The sequence below is a fragment of the Leptosomus discolor genome, chromosome 8 (assembly GCF_034619465.1).
Source record: "Leptosomus discolor isolate bLepDis1 chromosome 8, bLepDis1.hap2, whole genome shotgun sequence".
In the NCBI taxonomy this organism is placed as follows: Eukaryota; Metazoa; Chordata; class Aves; order Leptosomiformes; family Leptosomidae; genus Leptosomus; species Leptosomus discolor.
This window is the reverse complement of record NC_141398.1, coordinates 54,538,096-54,559,695: the sequence shown is the minus strand read 5'-3', so window position 1 is coordinate 54,559,695 and position 21,600 is coordinate 54,538,096. Positions and strand designations below refer to the sequence as shown.

The 21,600-nt window shown below is 36.6% G+C and overlaps 1 protein-coding gene across 1 annotated transcript in view; it reads left to right on the top strand.

Moving 5' to 3' along the window:
• Positions 1-21,600, top strand: part of ADAMTS18 (ADAM metallopeptidase with thrombospondin type 1 motif 18) — a 76,839-nt gene that overhangs the window by 33,933 nt on the left and 21,306 nt on the right. The window contains exons 6-16 of the mRNA XM_086469110.1: positions 416-499; positions 1,364-1,523; positions 2,148-2,253; positions 4,204-4,341; positions 5,800-5,953; positions 6,981-7,076; positions 8,016-8,164; positions 13,724-13,896; positions 15,855-15,985; positions 16,124-16,247; positions 17,463-17,707. Of these exons, the coding sequence (XP_086325236.1) occupies positions 416-499; positions 1,364-1,523; positions 2,148-2,253; positions 4,204-4,341; positions 5,800-5,953; positions 6,981-7,076; positions 8,016-8,164; positions 13,724-13,896; positions 15,855-15,985; positions 16,124-16,247; positions 17,463-17,707 (1,560 nt within the window). The remainder of the gene's footprint in view (positions 1-415; positions 500-1,363; positions 1,524-2,147; positions 2,254-4,203; positions 4,342-5,799; positions 5,954-6,980; positions 7,077-8,015; positions 8,165-13,723; positions 13,897-15,854; positions 15,986-16,123; positions 16,248-17,462; positions 17,708-21,600) is intronic.

Genomic DNA, 21,600 nt, shown 5'->3' with positions numbered 1-21,600 from the left:
CAAAATTTGAACTTTGAACTTGATTACACTTGATCCAGGAGACCAAAGACAGAATAAAGCCCACTGAAGCCAATAGAAGGTTTTCAAGTTTTTTGAATAAATCACAGAATCATGGGGTGTTAGGGGTTGGAAGTGACCTCAAAAGATCATCTAGTCCAACCCCCCTGCCAGAGCAGGACCACCTAGAATAGGTCACACAGGAATGCGTTCAGACGGGCTTTGAATGTAGTAGTTTGGGGCATAATTCTTCTGGATTAAGCCCCTTTGGATTAATCCTACAAGGTATATAACTCCATGAATTTGTACTGGACAATTTGAAATTGAAGCCTAATGCAATAACTCAATACATATGTTTAGTCTATCAAAAAAAATGTTGTACATGTAGATGATATTTCCTCCTCAATAATCATTGCAGGTCTCTAGTCTGTTTAAAGATGGAACAATTGGAAGTGATATAAACATTATTATTGTGAGCCTTCTTCTTTTGGAACAAGAGCCTGTAAGTTGTGCTAGAATTTTGTGTGGTATACTTCATTTGCTGCTATTCACAGGGAGAGTTGGGTATTCCCACATTATGTACATAAACTTTCATTAGAGGTTTCATAAGACGTAAAGCATGAGAAAAAGATTAAAATCACAAAATCTCCAAAATGACACTTTCTGCATTTCACAGCTTCTTGGTTTTTGATACTAAAAATCTTCATTTCATGTAAATGTTCTTTAGAAACATTGAAATGCTTCCAGTAAGATAAAACTTAACAATTTCCAGCACTTTCTTGAAGAGAAATGGCTGGAATGAGAAATCTACTTAAGGAGTATTTAAATAAATAAAAAGGCTTTGAACTTGGCTTTCCAAGATCTGATGTTCAGAAGGGGGAAGGAGTCAAAACTCCCAAACTGAATATAGTATGTAACAAAGGTGGGAGTGGAGCCAATTCTTTTGGCAAGGGTGCTGAGACAAAAGAAGACAAAATCTCTTTTGATGAAAAGAAATTTCTGATAGGTTGATCCACTTGGATAAAACTTTTCCTTCACAGAAATCTCCAAACATTTTAATCACAAGATTAAAAATTGTTTAGTGTTCAGCTTTATCAGGAATCAAATATATTTGTACACTGTGATGCCAACCACTGGCTTTGACAATATCTGTGTCTGGGGAGAGGTGCAGTTTTATTTTACAATTGTAATAGATTTATTCATCAACTGAATTTGTCATCAGTTAACACAGTAATGCATGAGTTTATGTAGAACACGTATGAAAAAGTAATTTCCTTTTCCCTAATGATCTCTTATTCTTCCAATCACCTTTCTCAAGTACTGATGGAAGCACATTATTTCTGTGTCTGTGAAATATCTACTACAGGGTGGATTACTGATTAACCACCATGCAGACCAGTCACTGAACAGCTTTTGTCAATGGCAATCTGCTCTGGTTGGGAAGAATGGAAAGCGCCATGACCATGCCATCTTGCTTACGGGTTTTGATATCTGCTCCTGGAAAAATGAGCCCTGTGATACTTTAGGTATGATATGAAAACACTTCTGATAATCTAGTAGGTATCAACAGCAGCATCTTGACTCATGGAAACCAAAATGTTTTAAAATAAAAAAGTCCAGTTTTGCACATAATGTTAGCCTGCCTATAGAGGAAAGAATAGTATTATTTTAACATATTTGTCTTTGATGTACCTAGAAGAAAAGAGAATTAATGGTATCATTGCCCCAGAAAAAGTGGCAAAATAAGCTATCTGAAGACGTCCTTTTGGGTTGTCATCTCTTCAAGGAATATTTTTGATTTTGAGACTATTTCTGACCACTTGGATTTTTTTTATTTTTTTTTTTTTGTGACTACTTGAGATTTTGAATGGGATTCCTCCCTAATTTGGAAGCAGTAAAGGCATGAGGAAGGGAAATAATCTTTACAAGTAAAGTGTACTTTGGGAGGTTAGATTTTATTTATACTTCTTATACAGGACTCGCTTTGTTGTCAAATAAAAGTCTGCTGTAACTCCTCCATGATAAACCTGATGAAGTAGACAACCATCTTCATGCATCACAATAGACTGGGTTTTTAGGACCAGTGCAGATGATATATATTTTTGGAATTTTGTAGAGGAACAAGCTGTTCTACTGCTTCCTTCCTTCAGGATTTGCACCTATCAGTGGCATGTGCAGTAAATACCGTAGTTGCACCATTAATGAAGATACGGGCCTTGGACTGGCTTTTACAATTGCTCATGAATCTGGACACAAGTAAGTTTCATGAGTCTTACATTCTCCTTCTATAAATAAATATGTAAGTGAATGGAAACATATCTTATTTTTCAATAATTATCCCCTTTAGTCTCCTAATGTCCTTCCTTCCTATTTATTTTCTTACTTGCTTGGAGAAAGTATGCTTGGAAATCTTTTAATGTTTTGTTCTTTTTCACCACTTCCTTTGATTCTCATATTATTCAGCCTTTGTTTTGTATGCTTCCATATTCCTGTCTAGTAGAATGTGTCTTATCTGCTGAAAAAAAGTCTGTGCCATATAAAAAAAGTCTTTATTATCATTTGTTTCTATTCATATTCCTGAGACTACCAAGTATGTGATGTAAGACAACAGAATTTCGTCTCTGTGATACAGAGATTCCTGGAAGAAAAAAAGACTTGTGACAGCCTTGGAGGTGCTGAGGTCCACTGTGAATATATTAACCTGAGGATTTCATAGTAGGAGAATATTATATACTGTATAGATCACACTTTGTGATCCACTGAGTAGCTTCAGGTCTTAAGCATTTCAATGGTTTTCTTTAAGTAGTTTGTGTTTTTACCTAAAAGCTGAACAGTCCCTTCAGGAATTCAGAGCCCATTGTGTCAGTGGGTATATAAACTGTGGATTCTTCAGCTGCAATGCATGTAAACCAAGTTAGTATTTTATGAAGGATTCTAAAATACTAGCTCAGTTGGGACTTTTTTTGTCCATTTATAGAAGGAGCCATATATCTTAGCAGGTTTGGAGCCTCAGCTGGTGGCAACACATGCATTAACACTGATGAGCCTGCAATGATTTGTAACAGTAAAGGATCAAGTCCATTAAATTAGATATTCCCTGCATGTACACAGATTATATTCATAAAGTCACCAATGTACTATGATGTTGAAGTAACAGATTATGAAATTCCTATTCAAAACACATTGAAATTCACAGATGTCCCATACAGTAAGTAAATGTAAAACAGTAAAGGAAAAAACTTGAAAATTTGCTTTATTATATACATAAGTTCCACGTAATTTATCATTTTTAATGTGACTTTTATTATTGCTTTATATTATCCTAACATGTCTCCTAGTGAAAGCAGGGCCTCGTGACGCTGTAGGCTGAGCAAAGCACCCAGTAAGAGGCGGTATTCCCACTAAAGAGGTCACAATCTGGACAAAGTGACAGTATAACAAAGGCAAGGAAAAGAAAGTGATTTGCCTGGGATAATATAGCAAGTTACTGGCCAAAATTAGAAAAGGAATCATATTTTTGTATTCATGCCTTGCATTCTATTCATTCAATCCCACTTTTTTTGCTACAGATTGAATGCAGCTATATAGTTCTTCCCTCCTGTTAGGAGGACAGTTATGTTATATTCTTACAGCTGTGTAACACTGGTATTTCCCTGGATTCTGATCTCCACACCGTTCCTGGTAACAGACATTGTCACTAAGCAAAGAAAGGCTCCAATTGTATGCATGTTTTCAGCTGATAGATTTATAGGCAAGTACAAGTGTGACTGAACATAAGATCCACTACTGCCATCCATCTCACCACAAAACTTTCCTCCTCCAGGGAAGAGAGATGGTTGCACTGTAAAACTTCTGACAGCCTGCAGCTCTGGTACTTACGTGCCGGCGTCTTGTCATTAGCTCGCATTGCAGAGCTCCTGTGCATCAACAGTGTGGGGCTTTCTTGAAACTTGACTATCTTTTTCTGATCAGACAAGTGTATGATGACAATAAAATTTGAATGTCATTAATTGGAGCTTGTTTCATACTGATGTTATTTGTATGGTGCATATGTTTTCATCCCTTTAGAATGAAAGGGATGAATTCCACATTCCCTGTGGAGTTCAAGCATAGAGCTGTTACCCAGAAAGTGTTTATTCTGCCCCAAATTTTGTCTTGCTTCTGATTATTCTAGATTTTCACTCTTATGAACGGTTCTCTTTTCAGCTTTGGTATGATTCATGATGGAGAAGGAAATCCTTGTAGAAAAGCTGAGGGTAATATTATGTCTCCTACACTCACAGGAAACAATGGAGTGTTTTCTTGGTCTGTATGCAGCAGGCAGTATCTCAACAAATTTCTCAGGTAGGTCAGATGTAAATCTGGGCCGGTGCCAGGAAACGTATCTTTAGTAACTGGGCTTGAATTCCTGAACAGGCATAAAAATTACTTAAGTGTGAAATCCACCTCTTTTGAAATGTGCTCAAACCAATGTACTATTTGAGCCCACACACTTGGACCTATGAAGCGTGTAGGTGGTATGGCGTATAAGCATTTTTGTCCTGCCTTGTTTCAAAAGAATGAATTTCACCCTCCATGAATATGCTGCAGTAATGACTGGCGTACCGTTCTTTCCCAGGCATTCCTGTCAGCAGCTAGGTTTATTAGAGAATTAGTAGGAAGTGAACACAAAAGAGGGCAGACACAGTGGTACCAAAGTCATTACAAAATGTAAATTAACATTAGTGGCCTTTCTCACTGGAGTTTCTCTCTTGATCTAGCTCATGTCATGAGTAAGAACATTTTACATTTTTCATATACCGTTTCTTGGGGGGAAAAAAGGAAAAAGAGAAAGATTCCAATTATTTCTCCAGCATGTTGGCATTACTCAGTGATGCTTTTAAAGGGCTGGTTTTTGGTCTATGTTTAATGTCATCAGAATTGCAGTCCTTTCCTGTACAACTTTCCTTTTATTTTGTTTGTCGTACATGGGTAGACTATACATGATTACTAAAAAATGTGCAGGTTGTACTAAGACCCAGATCCAATACAGGTATTTTAGATATTGACTCCTTAGAGTTAGAATCAAGCACTTAGATAGTTCGGTGGATCTGATCCTTGAATTCCAAGTTAGTGTCTTAGAGTAGTGGTCAGGACAGGTGACAGAATTCTGGTGATTTTTTTCTGCTGCAATGGTGCAACATATTCTGAATACGCAAGCAAATTGCAACCTGGAAAGTCACATGAGCCCTCCGGCGCGCAGTATGGTCCAAGAGACTTACCCTTGGAAGATAAATCCAGCATAGAGAGTGACCTTCTGTATTCGTGGGTTCTCAGGCACGTACAAAGGAAAAAAGTAGACCATAGGGTACCTTTGGTCTTATGCTGGACGAAGCCAACCCAAAGCACACAAGCTGCAGCAGCCTTCTGTCAGTCCATGCAAAGCGAATGCTGACGTGAGACAGTGTGCCTGTTGATTCCTGATTTTGGGAATCCATTTAAGGGAAAGAAGCAGACTAGATCACCTTGCTCTTGGTTACGCTGGAATAAAGGGAGGAAAAGTATTTGACGTCATTCTTTCTTGTTGTCACAACAGTCCCAAAGCCTGGAAAATCCTGCTTCCTTAAAACTTTGCAGGTCAGGCTACCAACAAGATGTCAAGATCTTTTGGGTCCTGCAAGCAGATATTCTCATTTCAGTGCATACCTCTAAAGCTAGTTAAAGGTATTGTATACCATATTATGTGTTTTTGCTGGTCTGTAGCAAATTAAAATATTTTGATATAAAGATCATAGTCATGATTAATATACATTCTCATTATAGTACAGCTCAAGCTGCCTGCCTGATTGATGAACCTAAGCAAACAGGACAGTATAAATACCCTGACAAACTGCCAGGGCAGATCTATGATGCTGATACCCAGTGCAAATGGCAATTTGGAATGAAAGCAAAACTGTGCAACCTCAGCTTTGTAAAGGTACTTATTGATATACTTTTAAAAAGTTAAAATTACATTAGAGAACTGCACTACGCTAAACAAGTACAAGTAATACAGTGTTCTTCAGAGGCCTGGGCTATTTCTCTACCTTATCTTGCTTGGCAATTTGCTTTGAAGGCACTGGCTTCTTTTGAGGAATATCACAATCCCAGTGGAGTTTCAGAAGGAAATGTGTTCTTTTCAGGAGTCATAAGAGTGCAGTTGAGTACGTAAGACCCATGAGCCCTTGCCTACTATTAGCAGGCAGTAGAGTTTGGATCAAAACTTGCATGGGGTGTGGGGTAAGAAGGACTAAATTTCTTGTGGTTTGTTTTACTCTTACACATTGACAGCAAAGTCTGGAAAATATCTGTAGGGTTATTTTAGAACAATAAAAACATAACTTACACTCGACTTTGTGCTGAAGGATTAATTTAGATTAACCCATTATTTTAGTGACTGCCACACTCCTGACCGATCTCTTCAGAGAAGACATTTTATTAAATAATCTGGAGTGCTCATTCTGAAAAGAAGTATTGTTGTTTCTTTTGCTCCTGTTATTATCCTGGAGTATTTTGATTTATTTTATACTAACCACATTTATCAGGTGATGGCAGCTGTGTTTCTTCTACAGCTAATAAACAAAGAAGAGAGAGAGAACAGCACTGTGAAGAGACTGTGTTTCCAGATGTCTCCTGTTTTTCAGAAAATCTAGTCTCTTCACAGTATTACAGTCCCTGTAGACTTGATGAAATTTTAGCCTTGAACTTTTTAACACTTTTTGTTCTATTATAGTCTTATACTCAAAATAGTTTAAAAAAAATATAATGAAATGATGCATAAACAAGAAGGCAATATACAGGATATGGCTGTGCTATGAATATTAAACTGGATTTTCTAAATTCTGAAAAGATTTTATTTATATGGATTTTAAAGTAGCAAAGGCATGTATCATTTGATACTCTTTCTAAATACCGGGAAATAATGGGAATTATGAATGTTGTAATGAGTATCCTTTTCTTTTCAGGATATATGCAAATCTCTCTGGTGTCACAAAGTGGGCCATAGGTGCGAGACAAAGTTCATGCCAGCAGCAGAAGGAACCTCTTGTGGTATAAGTATGGTAAGTTGTTTTATAAACAGGACAATGTCATTCTGACTTGTTTTTAGACTGTATTGGATCAAATACCAGCTCCTGTCAAAACCAATTTTATCCAGATCCCTCCAGGTTTGCTATCGTGGACTTCTGGATTGCTCTGTAAAAGATTGCATTGTGATACATAGTCAAGACTGCTCCTCACAGTGGCACCAATCTGATGCTAGGGAGCGATGCCTCTCCCATCGAGCTGTAGACAAGATATATCTGGCAAATCTAAATCAGTAAGAAAATCCATTAATTGTAACAGAAGTTAGATCAAGGCTTCAAATTCCACTCCGATAAAAACATTCCTTAAGCCATGCAGACTAAGGCCATCAAGCGTATTATCATCAGTGATCACTACTAAACGAGCACGATTATTTGTTTTAGTTGAACCTTCTAATTTAGACTCATTTATGGTTACCCAAAATATTTTCTTTTGCTGTAAAGTTTCTTCCAGTAGAATACTGTTTTGATTTTCAAGTTACAGACAAATGTTCTGTTTCACTTTTGCTCCTAATGCAGTATTTCATAATTGATTGATAAAAGGGAGAAATGTTAGCAGAATTTTATCAGGCTATTTTTAAATTACATGGGAAACTTTGAGGTTCTGACAGCACAGGACCAAATTAGCATGGATTTTTGGGGGAAGATTAAGCCAAAAAGCCACTCTCCAACAGTACCTCAGAGATCTTCAACTCAGAACTTGGACAAATTTTAGGACAGTACTCATCTATACCAGTGTGGATCAATGTCCTGCTTCAGAGTCCTTGTTCTACTGTGAACTATCTCATTGAGTTCAATAGGTAACCTCATGTTTATTAGGGTTAAGCAATGGAGCTTTTAAATATATATTTTTTTCTTTTTTTGCATCTATTAGGTACCGCTAACCCTGATGGGATATTTTTTGCATTCTTTTGGCAGTGGTGTCGAAGAGGACAGTGTGTCAAATATGGTGATCATGGACCCAAGCCTGTAAATGGCCAATGGTCTGCCTGGTCCGAGTGGTCAGAGTGTACTCGCACTTGTGGAGGTGGGGTCACATACCAGGAAAGACACTGCGATAATCCAAAGTAAGACATAGCTATGAAAAGGTATTATTTTTATACTAACTATTTATTTTATTAGAAAAAACAAACAAACAAAACAGAGTCCATTTCTGTAGGGCAATAGTACATGTGAAAATGTTTCTAAGACCTTTCTTTCATGTCCGATATGACCAGTCAGCAGCTGAAAGACAGAAATATGTCCTGATGCTAGAAACTAGTGGCTGTCTGAAGACTGTTAGAGTACTAGAATATCTACAGCCCAACTTTCTCAATTTATTTTGTGACAGCACAGTTTATCAAATACTTGCAGAAGCAGTGAAACACCACAGACTTATTCACACCTAATAATTTAAGAACAAAGGAAAAAGGACTTAAAAGCTATTAAGACTTCTGATGAGATCGTATTATCCAGGATAATAAACCAAAAATGTTTAAAGTCAGTATCAAAATGGTTGTAGATAGATGTCTTTCTATGTCTGTCACGTTCTTGGCATTCTTTTATGTTTCACAGGTCAGAATAAAGTCGCTGAACCCTAGAATTTTATGCTAACTCATGAAACATTTCTGGTATTTGCCTCTAGTGAATGCCTAATCACTGTAAATACTACTATTCCTTCCAATACGATTTCAAAGTCGAGGTAAAGTGCTATCTGACCAGCATCTTTCCCAAGTACACAATTCACTTCAACTTAAAAGAAAAAAAAAAGGATTTCACTGTTTTATTTCATACACAACTTTAACAGGCATAGACACATGTATTCTTCATTGCACACAATAAAAGCAGCATTTAAACTGCAGTAATAAAAAACAGAGAAAATATGACACAGTTTATATGAGGCTGTAAAGAAGCCTCACACCTACTATACAGTGCTGCAGTAATAATATCCACGCTTCATATACTATGTTATAGGAAAATGTGAGTTAGTTAAAATAGTCTTTATTACCCTCACTCAGTCAAGCCAATTTTTGCAGATCCATAGAAGAGCATTTTCTCAACCTTTTCTGTTGTTTCTCAGTGTAGTTAGATAAATAAAATTACTTGCATAGTTTCCTTTATTAAACTATTTAGCAAGAGAATGCAGGGTCTCAGTTACATGTCATTCATACACTTTGGTCTTCCTGCTTTGGTCCCTGGTTTGATTTTCCCTGCTAAATCTGTATGTATGCACATTGTTCTTTGCATTTATTCATAAGCCTTCCCTTGCTCTCCCAGTGTGACAGAAGAATGTCCAGTAGTTGCAATGTTTCTGTTTGGTGCGCTATTATAACGGATAATGATTTCCAGTGGTCTTCAAACAGAAGCTCTTTAACATGAAGGGTGTCTGTTACTGTAGCATTATGTATTTAAAACTTGCATTCAGAGTGATATGTCTCTTTTGATTACAATAAGACTTGATGCAAGACTTGATACCAGAACTTGATCATGTTTATACTAAATCTAATTTTATTATATGAGTGATAATTCAGTTAGAGCAAAGAGAAGATACTATAAATCCCTCTCAGAGTTAGAGTGATGAAATGACAGGACTATAAGTAAGCCATCCACATAACAGTGTACAGATATCCAGGTAGCTGTATTTCCCATCACAGCACTTTTGTATAGATGTGGAATCATTAGAAAAATGACACTAAGCATTGTCAATGTTACACCACGTGGAACGATTTATAACGTAGTCACTCTTCATTGTTCACCTCTACAGATAAACAAAGAATGATGATTTCTTTCTTTTTGAACTTCCGCAATATATTTCAGATGTTTATATATTTTAGTACATATATATGTATTATTTCATATGTAATATATTTATTTCACTTTTCCTAATCCAGATTTGTGTAGGAGCTAACATTTATTTTGTTCAAAAGCTTGATAGACAATTTTGGATAGCAAAATTTTGAGAATGGCAGTGAATAAAATATATTTCTGTAAGAGACTAGAACAAGGCGTGTGGATCTCTGAAGAACTGACTGGACTCTAGAATTAGGTCTTTAAAGAAGTGGTGGATTTTCAAAGTAACTGACTTCTTATGAACACTGAGGGAGATTTCTAGGTTTCCAGTGATTTTAAAGGTGACATATCTTATCACAGCCCAAAGACAGGTGAAGAACACCAATTCAGGCTGCTGCTTATGAAGGTCTCATTACCTGTGTTTGTATGTGAAATTCTCCTCCTGCAAATAATATCCAACCAATTCAATTCCCTTTCTCTTGACAGTTTTAAGACAGATCTTGTGACCACACCCAAACAGCTCTGGGTATGGCTTCTGAATTACCACCAGAGTTATGTTCGAATTCATACTATCCAACACCTATAGAGGTCATCTGTAGAACACAGAACTATGCAGATTTGCTAAAATCATTATGTTTCTGTAAATTGTCAGTGTAATTTCATGGATCTGGTTTTCATACATCACAACATTTTGCAGTTGAGGTACTTTTCCAGGATACAAATAGATTACAAATTTAATAGTTTAGCTTGGAAAGAACCTGAAGAGTGCCTGAGAGATTTAAATTAATACCTAAATTGTATTTGTGGGACTGCATGCTACCCACTTCACAATAGTGCATTGTTCAGTAAGAGTAGAACGGAGTTTTAGGCACGTCTGCAATCAAAAGACTAAATCAAAATTGCTTGAATGCATCTTTTTAATATCTTGTGTACAGTATCTGTAACAGTGATTACAGACAATGCAGACGTACACTGATGCGAAGTAATGATGCCATTTAAAATACTAATTAAAAATTAAGACTGTGAAAGACCTTGTAGATCTTTCAAATTCACGCAGAATAAAATAGTCTAGCTTTGTGATAGTATCATAGTTTGGCCATAATATGAGCATAAATGTTCTCGCTTGAATTTACATTACTAAAAAACACAAAAAACCAGAGGAGTCCAGAATTTCAGCATAAATGTAATGCATAAAATACTTTCCTTGATCAGATTAATTTCAGGATTTCTTGCTCTCCTTGTTGCACTGCAGTGAATATCCATTTTACTTTTGTTGTTCATGAAGTGCATTTTTAAAGGGTACTGCAGAATTAATTTAAGCTACTCTTGTAGCGTTTTAATATTTGAGTCTTATGTGAAGTGCAGTATTTACATCTTTGCACTTACACTCGTTTTACAAATCATTCTTTGGAGACTGTTCTTTTGCTGGCCTTTCTCACCAAATTTCTCCCTTTTCCAACTATCCTCAACAAGGCCTAACAGCACCTATTCATGCAGTTATCTGTGGGTGCCAACACTGCGGAGGTACACAGATGAATGAAAAGTTTAGGCTCTATCTATATTAGGAGCACTGTACCACTATGGAAACACTGGAATCCCCTCTGTGCAAAGCTTTCCGTTGTAAGCGCAGTTACACTGCCAAAGCTTCTATAGGCAATCAAACCAAAATCTACTGATGGTAAAAATGTCACCAATAAAAGCATGATTTTGTCAGTGTAGATAATAGTCTTTTCTCAGAAATTTGGTTTTGTAGATCTACATCTAGTTTCCTGTCAATTACTTAACTCTTACTGACATCTTGTTGGTAAAAAAGAAGGTGGGGATGTTTCCATAACTCTCTGGCCAACAGTTTCAGTAATGGGAGTGTACTGTAATATTAAAATGCTGTAACAGAGCTGGGAAACAGAACGCCTCTTTCAGTGCTGCCTTAGTTTGGTGGAATTTTATACCATCCTCAAATGCAAGACTGTGGCTAGAAGTCATGATCTAGCCATAAATAGTTCTATTATATCGCTTGTTTGGTGGCATTTACTTGGAAGGAGGTTGCTTCTTTTTCTTACACTAAAACAGATTTGTTCTCTGGGGCTGAAGGAGGTCAAAAATTATACATGTGCTGAATCTGTAAGGAGAGTCTGTAGAGAATTAAGGACCCAACGGTTTGGCTGCCTTAATGCAAAGCTCTCACCAATTGCACAAAGTCAACATAAATACTCCCTGACTTCACTGATGTTACACATCCTCCCTGCACTTCACAGACTGAATTGCCATCACGTAGGACAGAAAATCTCTCTTTCTTTTAAGACCTTTGCCATTATACCCAGTTTCAGCATAGCTAGTAGGTGACCTCAAGAAAAGTCACTGGAAGTAGTTGGATTTTTCCACAATACATTTTGCTGATGCTTTAACCCAGTTTTAAATAGAGTAGCTGGTGGGTTTCCACCTCTTCCTTTGAAAGACTGTTTTGTAGCCCAGAGTTCTGGAAAAGGCAGACACTGTATACATTCAAAAAACCCAAGCCCCAGCTTGCTTAGTGGGTTAGACATATGAGGGTTAAAATTTATAATAAAGCAAACAGAAAAAGCTCCTGGATTTTCTCAGCCAGGTTGCACCAAGCTGTCTCCATATTACTCCAGTCAAATGCACATCAAGAGAGGTTGCATGGGATAGTTGCTATGAGGAATAGTTATAGTGTTTAGGGATTTAAACAAACAATACGTTGCAAGTGTATTTTATACTATTATTATTCACTATTAATTATTAGTTAGTTAATATATTATTATTATTCGGTATTTTCATATTATTCTACTTTTTTTCCTAAAATGTGTGTTACATGGGCAAGCTGACCACTGAAAGATTATAGCTTGTCTTCCAAGTACATACATTTCCTGACTTTTAGAAGCCATTATACAAGTGTGTGCAAGTGAAGCATTGTTATGTTTCTTTTCACTTGATGCACGAAATTGCATAATATGACAAGCGATTCTTAGAATTTGGTGTTTTGAAGATTTGGCTTAGTACAGATGTGTATCTGAGCATGTGAAACTGCAAAAATAGCGTCAGTGAATTCTTATGTAGATCCATAAGGAAAACAAAAGTGAGTGAATACATTTCTCATCAGCTTGTGGGACCTCTCAGTCACTTTAAAATGAGCAAGTCTTACATTTCACATTGTTTTACAGTCGTGTGCATAGACCAAATAGTTAAAAAACTTTTATTCTGATAACATGAGATACTAGCAAAGTAATAGAATATGCTCTTTTCATTCTGGCCAAAATTAAGGGAAATGCCCAGGTAAGGTTTGCTGAAGTGGATGTGCATGTTTAAAGCTATCCATGAATCCCAACATTTTCCTAAAGCAGGACAACTATGCACAGTCCTTTTTTCCTTCAACTGTTTAAAAGCCCATTTTTTCAAAATGATTTACAAAACAAATGAAGAACCACATGTAATTATTCATCCTGTTTATGTTTGATCAGTGTTATGTTATCCTTTATTAACTCTCATTGTGATAGGTAATGCTTTGCACATGTTCATTCCTGGGTCACAGCAGAGTAAAACCAGCTATATAATAAGACTGAAACCAACCAATACAAAATAGCCCTATAAATTTAGATTAGTGAAAACATGACTCGCCTCTAGATGTTTGCATCTTTGCTGAGTTTGCAGCAATCCAAGTAGATAATTCATGGTAACTGCTTTGCTTGGTTTTAGGAACCATGAAAATTAATGGCCCGTATAAGAAATACTGATCTAATACAATACATTCTCTCATTTTCTCTGTGTTCTCATACACATGTAACTTGCCAATCATGCACAAAGTAGGTTTTGCAAAAGAATTTTTTTTTCTTTTTTTTTAGGCCACAGTATGGCGGCAAATTCTGCCAAGGTTCCAGTCGTATTTATCAACTTTGTAATAATCAGCCGTGTCCAGCAAATAGCTTGGACTTCCGTGCCCAGCAGTGTGCAGAATACAACAGCAAACCTTTCCGGGGATGGTACTACAAGTGGAAGCCGTATACTAAAGTGGAAGGTAATTATGCCACAGCTCTGATGGACAAAGGCAATTACAGGAAGCGAGCTATAAGCCGTAATTCATCCATATTCTTTGGGCAAATATCACCCTGATGTAAGCCAATAGAAATTCAGTTTGCTTATTTGAGATGTGTTTACTTTCTGGCACAGTTGAATCCAGGTTCCTGTGTGATACTGCCTGTGTGAACATGCAGAATGGATTTTGGTTGTGAATTTACATCTTTGTCCTTAGCATGACTCCCCGGCTGTTGCTACCCCTCTCTCATTTTCTATTACGTATCAGTTAGTGTAAAACCAAACCAAAACAATTTCCATGGATTTCTGAGCACGGAAAATGTGAGCTCCCACAATAACACTACCAGAATCTTCCTTCCTTTGGAATGTTCTCAGATTTCAAAAAGTAACAATAAATCAACCTTTTGACTTTTCTGCTGCTATAGTCCCATGAGAACTGGAAAAACAAACAATGTACTGGCATATATTTTTTAAAGTCATCTTTTACTAAGAGATCTTTATAAAGTTCAGGTCTCAATAACTATTTCTTGTCTTTTTTACAAGCAAAGTTTAGTTTTACTATACATTTCTTAATTTTGCAAATATTTTGAATCAGTATTCATTTTTATCAGATACAGCAAATATTTTCTGCAGTTTGAAAGCACAGTTTGTAGCTGCAATTGCTACTACTTGAATAAAAGTGACTGGACTATGTCACATTGTAGCTGCTTCGTTTAGCACCTGTACAAATTTGCTTTTGTGTGTAATGTACGACACTAAGAGTACAATTATATATAGATATATATACACACATACACGTAACTTTCATTCATAGCCTGACTCTATTTTCTTCAAAAGTCTTTGCAGGCATTTTTGTGGATATTTAGAAACCTACGTGCAAACAGCCAATGCGAACAGAGGAAAGAGGAAATATGGTTTCACAGCATGTAACAATGGATGTTGTGTCATAGGGACAACAATGCATCTTGTTTAATAGAAATTAGGGTAGCCAACATCGGTTTTAAAGCTTGAGGCTGTGTTTAGTAAAAGTAATAGGAGCTTAAAATTAGGGACAAAGGGCATAATTTTCAAAAGCGAGATGTCCTCAAGTGATGCTGAATTAAAAATGCCTGTCCTTAATCTCTTATCTGCTTTTCAAAATCTCCCCCAAGATCTACATTTATAGTCTGAAAATATCATCTGGTTTTCAAAATTGCTACAGATACCTTGTCTCTGTAGAAAGCACTATTGAAAATCTGGCTGCTTATTTAAGATTAAAAGGATACTATTTTGAATACAATTTCATGCTCTTTGACATTTTGTTACACTGTTTTATTTGTTACACTTACTATTTATATTAGAATTGTGCATTTCAGCAATTGGGACAATATTTACAATTGCATGACTTGTTTTGTCTAAGTAGAATTTATCAGCCCTTTACATGCATAACATACCATCCATTTATAAGAAGAAATCTGATTGACAATGGTTGGGATTTTTTCAAGGAAAAGCACTTCTGTTAGGAGAAAATCTGGCCCCAGTCCTAGCTTTCAGCTGAACATTGTTTGTATCATCTCATATCTTTTTCAAATTTTAACTAAAAAAAATAGATAAAATTATTACAATCTCCCATGTCTTTCAATAAAAAATGAAATTTGAAACTGAACCAGTGGAACTGAAATCAGGGCCACATCAGCAGAGCTAATGCAATGCGTATGTTTACGTGCTGGTTTTGAATTCTTAATTCTGTTTATAGACAAAACCACGTGTTCTTTTAGAATAGCATAATACAAGCTACTGTATTTGGCTGTATTTCTGCCCACTGTGGGGTCCTGATACTTCACCACATACAATTAATCCTTGTCGTCTAGGATGCAGGAAGAAAAAATGACAGGGTGGGTTTTTTTTTTAACTGTGCTGCAGGTCTGCTAATAGTTACTTGTTTGTCTGTTTTTTTCCCAGAGGAAGATAGATGTAAACTGTATTGCACAGCTGAAGACTTTGACTTTTTCTTTGCGATGTCTAGCAAAGTGAAGGATGGAACTCTGTGTTCTCCCAATAAATATGATGTTTGCATTGATGGAATATGTGAAGTAAGATAAAATGAAGTTTCTTACAATCCAAATGTCTGGGGGTTTTTAAGTGGGCAATTTACTCCTTTATGGAAAATGCAGCTGGTTCTTCAAATTCCCTGGTGTCTGTGTCCTTCACTTGTGCCTTTTCGGTTGCAGCAAGTAGGGTGTGATCGTGGACTTGGTTCCAAAGCTGTATTGGATGCTTGCGGAGTTTGTAAAGGAGATAATTCAACGTGCAAGTTCTTTAAAGGCCAATATTTGATCCAACACAAAGCTAATGGTAAGGAAAGCTGTTCCACATGATCATCAACTCATTGCTTTGCTGTATCCCCATGTAATGTATATGACTCCTTGCTCATTAGGGCAGTGGCTAAAAGTCCAGATGTGAACTGAATATCACAGGGAGAGTGAGAGTAGAGTTCACGTTTCTCCTGTTTCTTGGTAACAAGAAAGCTATGAGCATAAGTCTTGGTTAGTTAATTTGCAATCATTTCTCTTGTTTCTTAAGCCACATTTTCCCTTTACGTGTGAATTTCCTCTTGAAAGAGATTTTAAGTGAAAAAATAGCTGTCAACAGCTCTGACTGGAATGGGACTGTAGAAGATATAAAAAGCAATACACAGCATAATGCCAAACATGACAGTATTTCCATGTCCATTTTCAAATTAAGTTGACTGGAAGCTGTCCAGCTGATTCAGTGGATGATCCAGTCACTGGGAGGTGGACTTTACTTTAGTGGAGTGTCACAGGATTCTTGTGAAATAATCTCACTATGCCACAGTTTCTCAGGCATAAGATGCAGATAGTATTTCTTTATCCAGAGGGAGTATTTTGAGGATCCATTTACTGCTAATCATAAGATATGTCAATACTACAGTCATATAGGCCAGGTAATTGTTTAGAATATAGTAATACAGAGATCCAACACTAGAAAAATAATCTAAACTGAATGCTCTGAGAAATTAGCTGTGTGCTGTGCGTGTGGAGATTGCCAGTGGTGTCTCATCTGACTGTAGAATGAGTGAGATTTCTACATGCTCAGAGTGCAAAGGCTCACAGCAGGGAGTTCCAGTGGTATTCAGGGCTTTGTGATCTGCATCCTACTGTACCTCCCCTCAAAAACCTTGTCCGTGATGGAAGTAGTACCTTCCAACTACTGTGGGAAACTACAGGGAAAACATGGTAAAACAATTACAGTGAAACCACCATTAGTCTGTTCTGCATTTTTCTAAGGTGAACTTGCTTTTTCTTGTCTTTAATCACAAAGAAAAATTCCAGGCATTGAAATACCTCAGAGTTACTCTGATTACAGGCTGCATAGGGGGGTTAAAATCAGAACTGGTTTCTCCTTGTGAAAACAGAGTAACTTTGGTGCATCAGAACAGCTGTCTTCAATATCTTTTAAACTGCAAAAATTTCAATTTGGCTCAAAAATGATAAGCCATCTCTATCTGTATATTAACTGCAAAAATGTTGCTTACTTCTTTCATTGCAGACTACTATGCTGTGGTCACTGTTCCAGCAGGAGCACGCAGTATACAGCTCCACGAAATGCAAATCTCCACCAGCTACCTTGCAGTGCGCAACCTCAGTAAAAAGTATTATCTGACAGGAGACTGGACAATTGACTGGCCAGGAAAGTTCTCTTTCGCTGGAACAGTTTTTGATTATCAACGCTCTTTTAACCATCCGGAGAGTCTATATGCAGCAGGACCGACTAATGAGACGCTGGTCTTTGAAGTAAGCTTTCTTCTGTTTATTCTTCCCTTGATGTCTATTACAGAATTGGTAACGACAGCTTTAGCTCTGCACTGTAGCTCTGAGCAAGATTAAAGAATAGCGTTGAGTCATGATAGTATTCGGACTTAATTGTGTGGTCATGCTAGATTGAAAGTCCTTTCACCAGTTTATCAAGGTCTGAAGTTTATTAAACTGTCACAAATTCAGTGAAAAGGAAGGTGCATAAAACGCACCATATAGCATTATTTCTCAGTTGCTGCACAATGGTAATAGAGATTATAAATGCATCCCATAAATAGTATGAAATAAAATTCAGTGATGTAAAAATTAAATCTAACATTATGGCAAGGCTTAGTGGCAACAGTTTCAAATAATGCTTCTGAAACTGTAGGCACATGTAGCCATTTTTATATCTACCTTGGGCCACAAATGGTCAAAGTAACACACGTAGGCTCCTGTGTGATTTCTGTTGATTCAGTTCTATTGGTGATAGCATCTAAAATAATGGATTTTATATATGTTTACCTCTCAGTCAAATTTGTATCACCCACTGTGTCTGCCAGTGTTCCTGTATTGAAACTATATTTAGTAGGAAGTAAATTTGGTGTCGCAATTTTGAAATTGGCCACTAATAATCCTGTTCTAAGAAAAATCTCTTTCTGCATTAGGTTACTTTACTAACTTTTCTTTTAAAAAGCATCAGAACATTTGAGGGTCCATTTCTGGCTGCATTGCCGAAGTCTTTGCTCCCTGTTAGCTCCATTAGTTTGCCTGCTTTGTTAGGCAGCTCTAACAAATCTTTGGCTTTGTAACTCATCTGTTATGTCTGTTTTGATGAACGCTTCCCTGAGAGAAGGAAGAGGCCCTCCCCAGAAAGGATTCCATTCCTTCCCACACCTTCCAGCAATACTCTGGTCAGCTCACTATCAGACACAGCTTTCTCTGGTGTGCCCATGGGGAGCACGAGAGCGAGTGCTGCACCCGTTCTCTGAGGCAGCAATCTGCAGTTCTTCGTCCCATCGTATAACACCGTAACTGAAAACTGCTCCTGCAGAAGTTTAGCAGGAGCAGTTAGTTGAGGACTCTGCATTCTGCCTCCCTTATGCAGGTTTGTTCTGTTAAGCTAAGAAACACTGTAAGTATGGTCTGTGACATGAAATATATTCTTCAAGGATTATTTAAACTTTCTCAACTATTCAGCAAAGTGTATATTTGGAATACTGAAGAGCCTCACTGCTAATCGTACTGATTGAGTAATGTACTTAAACGTATCTTTAAGAGCTGCTGAAGTTCATGGACCATGAACACATGTTAAAGTACTTCAGGATGAACACATGTTTTAGAACAGACAGTTTGACATGGGCTAAAGGCGTGTATTTTCACAAATTACTGTCACAATTTGCAATGCCTTTTTAAAACATTTCTTCTCAGTTGAAGAATTTTCGTTTGGGTTTGTATGTTAATAGGGATGCTTTAGTCCAAGGAAGAGTTCGATGTACAAGTTACAGACATGCTTCCCTGTCTGCAAATTGTCTCCAAAATAGCCTTACACCGAAGAAACAAGCACACTTATAAATACTACAAAATGTTAAGCTGAACTCTCAGGAATATTATTTGTCGTAATACAAAGTAGATTGAACTGTATTATCACAGAGCTAAAGTATGAATAATAAACTGCCTGCAAGATGACTTACTTGGCTGCATATCGTGCATATACTTTGCAGAATAAAGATTAAAGAAAAAAATTTAATGCCAAGTAACACTTCTATTTTCATCCTATCAAATTATGCTAAACAGTTTTATTAAGATTTAGCATTTAACTGGAGGCTATTGCTCCTCTGGGAGCTTATTTAAACTTCCCTTGTATTTTTATTGAAATACCTACACCACTGGCACTGGTAAGATTCTAACGACTGAAAATGTTACAGTTACATATTCCTCAATTACATGTATCTATGAGTTGTAGTTAAGATTTTTTTTCCTTTCAATAATTTAAGCAACATTCAACAAGCCAAATTCCAAAAAGAGATAAAGAGATCTGCTTTATTGATGATTTACCAGTAACTCTAAGCAGCAAAAATGCCAGTGAAAACTAAAGAAATATGCTTTTATGAGAAAACACACATATTGCCGAAGTTCTGTTTGCAGCAGTAATAATGAAACAAATCCTACTTCAACTATAAATACCAGCCACTGATAGAAGGCTGAAAAAAGGAGTGTTTAAGCATATCACATTGTAGCTTTCACTTCATTTTTATCTCATCTGTAATTTTCAAAGCAGCATACACAAACCCAACATTTTTTTTATCCAAATAAGTTGGTTTTTTGTAAGATAAGGCTTTCCAGGTTTCAGACCTCAACTTCTTCCTGTAATTGTCACTTTTTTTTTTTTCATTTTTTATTAGGTTGTATTCAAAAGAAATTTAATACTTATTTTCTAGACTAGGTTTTGTTTCCAGAAGAATTTAGTGCGAGCCGTTGTAAAACTGCACTCTGCAGGTATTGAGAAATTGAATAAACTGCACGCATAAACACAGGAACTTCGATTATTCAGGTGGGCAGAAAATAGGTTTTGTAGGCCTATTTATTGCCCTTCCCCTATGATCTGAAAGGCAGATTAACACAGCTTGTACCTGTTTAATTTTGTAGTCATAGTTTTGCTAGACATTTGTGCGGTGACTCAAACAGTCCAGGTCTCCAACTGTGTTTCTGAATGCAAATCAGCCTTCACGTATCCAGAAAGTTCAGGTTATGCACGTCCTCTGAGCAACATTCACAGGAGAGGATGGGACCAGTGCTCTCCAGGTATGGGTCCAGACAGGTCTGGCACGTCTGTGCTCAAGGCAATCACTTCCTTTGAAACGCAGTCATGCTCCAAAATATTTTCTTGAAAGAGACATCTGAAGCATGGCTTAAGAGAGAAGAATGAAATCCAAAATAGAAAAATAATCTTAAAATTCCCCATTGTCTTGAATATCACAAATTCAGCCTTGCAGTTCTAAAAAATGTTTTGTATTTGTGTCTTATTGTACAGTATGTTCCTACGCATCTATTTTTCTATCAGGGTTTTCAATAGGTCGTGTATAATTTAAGCAGAAACACTATTGAAAAATGGGTAAGAGACAAGAAAAAGACTGATAAAGTGCTTTTCTTATTTATCCTGGAATTTCACAAAAAAATAAACACACATATATAAATTTACATATATTATATGTATGCAATTGTTGGAACAAGTCATACCAAAGACGGCAGTGAATCTGTAATTTAACTAAGTTGTGGGAGAAAAAAATACCAATATAGTGGCCAAATATTTTCTGAGGAGGAGGAGAACATTGTGAGATGAATGTGTCATTAAATGTGTAGGACTAGTATTTTCCTGAGCACAGCTACTGGAAATGTAAATGCATGATGAGATTTTAGAATTCATCAGAACCCTTTCTGAGTTGTTCAAGAATTTATTTCACAGATGGAAGGAAGGCAAAAACCAGTAAGCCGATGCCCTTCAGAATTTGTGTATCTGTATCCTTCTGAAGTTAGTGTGAGTGATAGTTTGGTGACTGTGGGTTTGTAAAAACAATAAAAGCTGAAATTAAAAATATTAATGAATTCAGAAGGCAGTTCCCGAAATTGTCAGATTCAGGTTAGATGAAATAACAAACAGAGGAGTATAAATATGATAGTTAAATGATAATCTAGGATTAGAAATTAATACCAGGTTTTTAAAATATGCTTTCTGTAGCATAATTGTCTCATCTTAAATGGAAACATGCTGGATTTTTTTTTTTTTTTAAATGTAGTTGAATATATTCAGCTCATTTATCTGTCATTTGGTCATAGGTAATCTAAGGTCAGGACTTTCAATTTAAAGACCTTGTCACTGTTTTGCTGTTAAC